This window comes from Oryx dammah, unplaced genomic scaffold, assembly GCF_014754425.2.
Source record: "Oryx dammah isolate SB20612 unplaced genomic scaffold, SCBI_Odam_1.1 HiC_scaffold_26, whole genome shotgun sequence".
Lineage (NCBI taxonomy): Eukaryota > Metazoa > Chordata > Mammalia > Artiodactyla > Bovidae > Oryx > Oryx dammah.
Genome location: NW_024070210.1, coordinates 59771652 through 59780445, shown reverse-complemented (window position 1 = coordinate 59780445; position 8794 = coordinate 59771652). Strand labels below are relative to the sequence as shown.

Genomic DNA, 8794 nt, shown 5'->3' with positions numbered 1-8794 from the left:
TTTACCTTTATCCCCAACTATGTGGTCACATCAAGAATTAGAAGGCCCCTTTGCTTTTGTACCCTTACCTCTCTTTAGGTTCTCCTGTTTCCAACAAAAATTTCTTGTTTTCCAACAAAAATTTCCATTGAGCGCCAGCTGTGTACCTGGCAGTCTGCTGGCCAGGAAACTCCAGATGCTGGTTGGAGGAACAGCTAGTTCTTGTAGATTTTTATACTTGTCTAATTTGTGGGTTTTTTAGTTAAAAGAGACTTGGAATCTAATTTAAAAACTAACATCACTACATCTTAAATAGATACAGTATTGTGTGTCACTCATATCTCAATAATAAAACTGGAAGAAAAAAATTAACATTTACCCATTACACTAGGGTTTATTTAATATATCTTCATGAGCTTTAGTGCTTCAGATCCCTATATGCTGGTTTTTGTCATTGAACTATGGAGAACTAAATGTCCTAACTCCTAGTCCAGTCAGTTTCCTCCCTTAGAGATTCAGCTTAAGATACAGTCACGTGGGTATCAGATGATCCCAAAAAACCACTTGTAGTTTTCTTGGCTGTGACTGTAGCATTGTGGTTAAATGATAATAGCATTGTAGCTATTTACAAAATGTCCAGTTTTTGGGGTTTTTTTTTAGTGATGCTCACTGAACTATGACTGGGGAAAGTAATAAGACAGCTAGGATTTGCTTTAGAATAATTCAGCAGCAAGAATAACAAAAAGAGGTAAATGGAGCACATGTGGCAAAATCTCAGTAGCTGCTGAATCTGGGTTACGTGACAGTTCCTTGTCATGTTCACTTGACTTTTGCCCATGTTTGAGGATTTTTATGATAAAATATGCACACACACAAAAGATAGTCATATAAATGTAGCATGATAAACTTGGGGGGAAAATTAAAATTCTATCCCAAAGACCTGATCTTAATTTCTAAACTGTCATAATATTGCAGGTGATGGTTGGATTCATAATGTCATAACAAATTGTTGGAAACAGCTTACACATTTACCTAAAACAAAACCCAGGTAAGTCTAGAAGTTGGCAAATATTGAAATAGTTAAGAATTTTAAAGTATTAAAATATAGCAGTAAATTTATAGTGTTTGTTATTAAAACAAGAAACCATTTGGAAGCATATATTTCAAATAAGCTTGATATTACCCAAATTAGATAATAGAAAGGATATATTCAGTTTCTATCCATATTTGTATATTTGAAAGTATTACTCTTTTAGCTAACTGCATAATCTTGCCTGGTAAATATGAAAAGGCTAAGAAATTGAAAGTATCATGTAATGTTAATATTTTTAATAAGTAGATGAAAATGGGGTTGGTTTTATTAGTAGTTATTTGGGCTTTGAAGTAGTTTATAGCAATTTAATGAGGAAGTTGCTTTCATGTTTATCAAGTAGATGACAGATTATTATTTTGTTTATTAACTGATAGACTCATTAATGTAAATTTCTTGAAAATGTATTAGTTATTTGTGGTATATTATAGAGTAAAAAATTGTAGAAAAATATACCATTATTAGACTGCAAAGAAAATCACATTCATATTGTAATTCTTATTTTTTCTAATTTGACTGAATATAATGAAGATATATTCATAGGAGATTCAAGTAGTTTTATTCCTTTTCCTATCATGTATTTCAGAATATTTTACTATAGATTATTTATATTAATGTGAAGCTAATTAATGATATATTAATGCATAACCTAATGTTATGTATTTCAGAAATTTAAGAAATAACAAGTAACATACTTGAGAAAAAGGCCTGAAAATATATATATATTGTATATATCTATATTAATATGCACAATACATTTAGAGCTTATCATAACTTCATCTGTGATTATTATATTCTTATATATAAAAATTCAGTGGAATGTATTAGCATTTTGAAATAGTCTTTTGACTATAATTAGTCTTTTGAAATAGATTGTTTAATTTGAAGAGTTTTATATTAAAATCCAGGAGCCCAATGTTCTAGTCCTTGCTCAGCTAACACTTAGTTTTTTGGCTTGGGAAAGTCACTTTGAAGAAGCTGAGCATCAATTTCTTCATCTATGAAATGAGGGAATTGGACTAGATGAGCTCTTAGTTCTCTTCCAGTTGTCTGTGTGAATGCATTACTTACAGACCAAAGTGGTAGTAAGAATATGTGTAATTTTTCATTGCTCCTGTTTAATATTTCAATCCTTAATGAGTAATTAGAGCCATACAACTGTTATCAATAAAATACTAGTTAGAACTGACCTATGTAAAGAGATTTCTTTGAACTCAACTGATGTGTCATGTAAATCATATGCTTTATTAGAATGTTTAGGTGATAAGTTTAGAGCAGCTGTGAGAGGACATAAACTATCAGTCTATAGAAAAAAACATCAGGTTGCAAGCTAGATGTCACCAAAATCAAGGCAGGAAAGGCTTTCCAGTATTCCGAGATGATGAAGTCCAGGCCAGAGTTCCCCTCAGGCAGATAAGACAGAGGCAGATCTATCTTCAGGTTACAAGGTGAGGAGGAGAACAGGTGGGATACAGTTTATTGTAAGGAGAACATACATAAGTGTATATATACTAGTTGTTTTTATGAAAGTAAGAATGTACTTCACATCAAAATGCATTTTGTGCAAACTTTTCCAAGTTATAATTTGAAAGGTAAGCTGCCTAATCCTCCTCTTGTAATTCTACAGAAAGGTTTCTCAACTTTGGTATTACTGATGCTTTGGACCAAATCATTCTTTGTTGTTAGGGGTGTCCTGTACATTTTAGGATAGTTAGAAGCATCTCTGGCCTTTACGTAATAGATGCCAGTGGTGTTGCGCCCACTCCCCCTTGCCACACACACCTGGTATTATAACAATCAGATAACTCAGATATTGTCAGATGTCCCCTTGGGGGCAAAATTGACCCTGGTTGAGAACCACTGTCCTACAGTCTAGCACTCTCTTCACTAGGTCTCACTTTAGATGAACTATGCTTGGGTGAATAGCCATCTATGTAATCATATCAGATCATCTATACCGGTGGCTGTCAGCAAGGTCCCTTTTTTGTTTCTGTAAAAGATGTCCAAAAAAGTGTTGATATGTAGAGCCTTAGGCACTGTTGGATCCCATGAGTATTGCCAGGGTTACACATGGCTTTCTCTTCTCAAAATTAAGCTGTTCCTTCCTGTGAGGGCATTTGTTATACTCTGTCTGCTTTGCTCAGTCCCTCCTCCAAACCCTGTCCCCAGTCCTACAACATAATCTGCATGTTGCTGAAGATCTATACAATTTATATTCTAACATACAAGTTGGAGAATTGGGCAGAGTATTTCCCAAACAAAATTTCTAGTGACTCAGTTCTATTCTGGGTTCCAAGTACATTAGTCCTTAAATGTGTCATGATTGTTTGAGAAAACTATTTTAACAAATTGTGCACAATCCCACTGTTTGCACTTGTGGAAATTAAATAAAAAGAATTAATGTACTAAAAATAGTTGTGTGGTAATAAAAGACATGGTAATACGTAATTTGGGAGGCATCTGTTGCTTCAGCAATTTGGTCTATTAAGGAAAGCACTCAATTACTCTCAGAAACAAAGCAATGACTTTGTGAAACTTTTCATTTATTTTCTAAAAGTGAGAAATTATGTATACTGTTTTCTGAGAGTTAGACCCCCAGAAACATTGAATTTTATAAAAATATAACATTGCTTTTGGTACATAATAAGAAATCATACATGAATATGAGCTATCAAACCATTTCCAAAACAACATTAGATGCTCTAGCTCTTTCTGAAGTAATTTGTGTATTGAGTAAATTATGCTAATATGTTGTGTTTGCTTTTGTTAGTCAGAAGTTTTTGAGCACCTACCAGATGCAGAAAACCTTATTAAGTATTTTTAAGGAGAACATAAAATTAGATTACCCAAATTCCAGTGGTGTGCTGGTACATAGTTAACAACTGCTCTCCAAGAAAAACAAAACCAAAAAAAATCCTAATTTGTAGCATTTGCTGATTTCCACTGTGGCCAACATATCATTGAACATGGAGTTGCCAGGCACAACTGGCTTTACCCATGGTTCCAGCACACTACTGGGGCCATTTTTGACCTTAAAGACTTTATAGAGTTTTTGTTGAGAGTTAGAAAACAAATTACATCAAACAATTGAAGTAGTAGATAGAGCAGTTTGTCTTCAAATGTAAGTTAAGATATTATAAAATAAGCACATAAATGTTGAAAGATGCTGAGCAGAGAGGGTAACAGAGCCAATTTGGATGGTCTTTGGAATGCTTCCTGGGGATTTTGAGCCTATTTTTAGTCCCTGAGAGAATGACTTCTCATTCTAAGTCTAGGAAACAGGGCGAACCAAAGCCTAGAAAGAGATACAAGCTTTTCTCTTAGGGGACACAAATGAATGAACTTGGCTGAAGTTGGAGGGAGGGTTCATTTGAGAAAAGAAAGGAATTACAATTTATCAGAAAAAGAAATAGCTGTTGATCATAAATTTTAGGCTAAGAACAATGGCACAGATGCTTCCTGATCAGGAAATATCCATGTTTAAAAACAATAAATATTTGAAATATATTATTTATCAGCTCTATGTAGCTGGAAGAGATTAGAGACAGAAAAATGAGGAACATGTTATGGTATTCTGTACCCAAAGTGATTAATGTGACAATGTAAAGAGAATGATGAGAATAGCGCCATGGCAGATAGCAGTAAGAAAACTGTTTATGGAATAGGCTGGTCAGTTCTTTTTAAAATTGTTTTATTTTGTGATAGCAGCAGCAGCAGCATCTATGAGATAAAGAGGCTAGAAAAAAGTTGAAGGATATAATATGAAAGAGATATTGGGAGTCATCTCTTTCATTGAAATAATGTGATTTAATGAACCCTAGAACCTAAGTCTCTAATAATTCTAGAGGAATCTTTAAAATCTAACCTCTTTGAGGATATAGGCTTACGTTCAATCATGCCTCTTTTGAAATAGATTCAATTTTAGAGTGTTCAGTTTAAAATTGATTTATATGTGATGTACAGCTTCTTCCTTGATAGTATTTCACTGTTTATAATTTTCAATCACAGGTTATGGCACACAGCCTGTTTGGGAAAAGAAAATGAAATAATGGTATTTGGTGGGAGCAAAGATGATTTACTTTCCTTGGATACAGTAAGAAATTTTCATATCTAGATATTTTCTCTGAGTAATTGTTTTATTGAAGCTAAATGGCTGTTCTAAAAGATTATTGATATTCCCACATTGAAAAATATGGAAGGGCACAAAATGTTACACCGTTGTATGATTAATCTCCAGAATGAGTGACTTTTGTGAAGCATTTCAGGATATTTGGAGTTGATAAATCAAAATAGGTCTATTAACTTAACATTGCTGCTGCTGCTGCTAAGTCGCTTCAGTCGTGTCCGAGTCTTAGCGACCCCATAGATGGCAGCCCGCCAGGCTCCTCCGTCCATGGGATTCTCCAGGCAAGAGTACTGGAGTTGGGTAACTTAACATTAGTCAAGTTATTAAGAAGAGCTTTAAAAAGATGACTCTTCCTTTTCTCTTTGACCCTTCCCATAGTCTGGGTATTTATAATTTTATCAAATTAAAATATTTGTAAAATATTTGTAAACATGAAAAGAATACATATAATGTATATGTAAACTATTAAGTATAAGTACTCTTGAAATTTGCTACCTAACTTAATAACTGGAACGTTATCAATGCTAGCTTTTCCCTTCATGAGGAAACTACTTTGAAATGTTTAAAGTATATTTTATTTCTATTTTATGTTCCCTTTGCCACTGCTTTATCCACCCCTGTTTTACAATTGAGTTCAGTTAATGCATTCTAATTTTAAAATCTGATAAAACTAAAGTCAAAAGAATAAATGAGTAGGTTTTGTAGCTTGTGTGGCTCATCTGGTAAGGAATCTGCCTGCAATGTGAGAGACTTGGGTTCGATCCCTGGGTTGGGAAGATCCCCTGGAGAAGGGAAAGGCTACCCACCCAAGTATTCTGGCCTGGAGAATTCCATGGACTGTGTAGTCCATGGGGTCGGAAAGAGTCGGACATGACTTTCACTTTTCACTTTGGAAAGTATTTTTCTTTCCCTCCTATCACCCTGGGAAATTCAGACAGATGGGCACAGTCTGTACATGATGGACCAGGAGCTCAGGATTGCTTGCTCCGGTTTGCATCAGGCACTGGGGAATGGCTGACACTGCGAGCTGGCAGGGATGGGCTACTCTTGAGCCGGAGCTCGCCCCCAAGAGCCCTAGTGCCCTCTCACCTCTTCAGGCATTGTTTTCTCCAGAGTTGCTCCTACAGAGTGGCAAGCCCTGAAATAAGGTGGCTTTTCTCCTGGGAATTTGGTTTACTGTAAGGTTCTGGGGCCTCCAAATCAAATGTTAGGTATAGTGAAAGTTTTAGAACTTTCTTTGGCTAAGAACTCAGTGCTTTAATAAAAGATTAAAACCACAACTTTACCTTTATTTAAAAAGCAAATTTTGTGGTTTGTCTTTGTTTTCTTGGCACTAGAAATCTCTATTTATTGAGGATACAAAACTTTATCATTAACATATGAATTCTGATTAAAATCATGATCATAAATTGTGAAATTCTAAAGACCTATTTGAAAGGATAAGAAAAATATTTGCTGACTCTTCCCCATTAACTTTTAGATGAGAGAGTGATTATCCAAAAAATCATCCGAATCTGATTTTCAAATTAGGAATTCCCAGGGAATCTATCACCTGGAAAAGGGAGACAGAATAAAGAGATTTTAAAATGAGTCATTTGGAAGACAAAGTTCTGCTTAAAAGACAAAAAACTTGAAAACCACTACCATTCTCATTTTGAAACCACTGTTCTAAGAAAAAACATTTGCAGTTATATAGGCTGTGCTTAGTTAAAAGGGGTCACTGAAAAAATGGTAACCATATACCCAAAGTTTGTATAGCTAGCAGGTATGTATATATTTGTGTGTGTGTGTGTGTGTGTGACTAGAGATTTATTTGCTGCTTTACATAATTTCTTCTACATTTATAAAATAAAAATACTCAGTTATTAATGTTATTGTTATTTTTATTAAAGTCTTGATAACTCCTTTTTTATGTTGATTAGGGTCATTGTAATGATTTATTGATCTTTCAAACACAGCCTTATTCATTACTCAGGTAAGAAAATTCATTACTTTAAAATATATATGTTATTAATATATGATAATTTCTTTCTTCTTCCTTTTTGGGAAGTGTTACAATATTTTTCAAGTAGTTTATCACTTGAATTTAAGTTTACAGCTGCCTAAGAGTATAACCAAATTTGTAATGATGAACCATACACCAGTATAATTTCTAAAAATTAAAATATACAGTGTAGTCACAATTTTGTTTCTAAAATTGAATTTAGTTCATGTAGGAGTGTTAAACATAGTGTATTTCCTTGATTCTAGGCCTGACTTTTTCATATTTTAACTTTTCTGAAATCAGAGTGTGTCTAATATTAGATACATATATGTGCGTCTCATTTAGTATACAGAATTTCTCTTTTAACCCCAAAGTTGTTGTTTAGTTAGTGGTGTGACTTTGTGGGTCAGCTCTGCCCAGGAAGAGTTTTGAGAGTAAGTAGGGAGCCAACAACTGAGCGTTAAGAACTCATAACATTTGAGGAATAGAACAAGGAGGCACAAGAGAGTGAGCAGAGTTCAAGATGAAGCAGGAGGTACGGAGCACAAAAACTGAGGGCGGAGATCACTGCAGATGGAGCGTCTGCTCACTGTGAGGAGGCCACGGAGCATCTGGGTCGGCAAGTGCCGTGGAGTGTGGCGGTCCTAAGACGTCGTTGGTACCGTAAGGGGGAAGCCAGGATAACTTCTGGGGGTGAGCACCACAACCAGAGGAGTGAGGGTATTTGTTTCCATGCTTCTGGAAGAAGCCATCAGCGAGTCAGCTATTGGAAACACAGTAAATGAAGGGCAAATGAATGGAGCAGGCTCTTGAGGAGATTGATCCTAGTGATAGGTAATAGGATTATCCCTTGACTGGAGGAAGAGTACTTTTAAAATACTGGGGAAAGGAGGGAATATAGCTATAAAACTAGGTGACTTTGTTGGTTGGGGCAGGGCACCGAGGAGGTTCTGGCTGACAGGGAGGCTGTCTGAGGAGGAGGAGGAGAGGTGAGGCTATGAATTTAAGAGTGGCGAAGGTGCTCCTCAGCTGCCGGGGAGGCTGCGAGCAGATGCTGATGAGGGATGCTTCAACACAACACTGTCCTGCTGAGCACTCAGGAGCGCTCAGCTGAGATGGAGCAGAATCTGCATGCTACATCCACAGAAACGTGGTTTTCTCCAGCATGAAGCAGCCAGGTAGTAAGTGCAGAAAGGAGATGGTTGGCTGAGTTTAGACAGGATGGTATAAACAGAGGGACAGTGGCAAGAGAATGAAGAATGAAGTGCATCTGGACAGGAAAATGCATATGGATAAACCATGAAATGAGTATGGACAGGCTGGTTAGGTAAGAAAGTTACAACTGAACGGGTGTTATTATTTGGAGATCCGGAAAGAGTCAGAGGAGGAAAGGGGTATAAAAGTTAAAAGAATATAAGGTTGTGGTCCAAGAGGAGGATAGAAGTTTAAGATTTCAGAGGTGAACTGTCCAGAGTGAAGTCATAAAAGTAAAAAGGGTTTTCCACAGATGTTAAAATCAGTCTAGGGACAAGACTGTGATGAGCCCAGGGCCAAAGTCCTCAGTAATGGGGGGAAGTGAGCAGGAGGTTAACAGATGGCAGCACTGGAGGGTGAA

General features: G+C 36.0%; 1 protein-coding gene across 1 annotated transcript in view; it reads left to right on the top strand.

The window, feature by feature from the left end:
- The window catches only part of KLHDC1 (kelch domain containing 1), a 40366-nt gene that overhangs the window by 27641 nt on the left and 3931 nt on the right, over positions 1 to 8794 (top strand). The window contains exons 10-12 of the mRNA XM_040226798.1: positions 955 to 1027; positions 5078 to 5162; positions 7118 to 7170. Coding sequence (XP_040082732.1) covers positions 955 to 1027; positions 5078 to 5162; positions 7118 to 7170 — 211 coding nt within the window. The remainder of the gene's footprint in view (positions 1 to 954; positions 1028 to 5077; positions 5163 to 7117; positions 7171 to 8794) is intronic.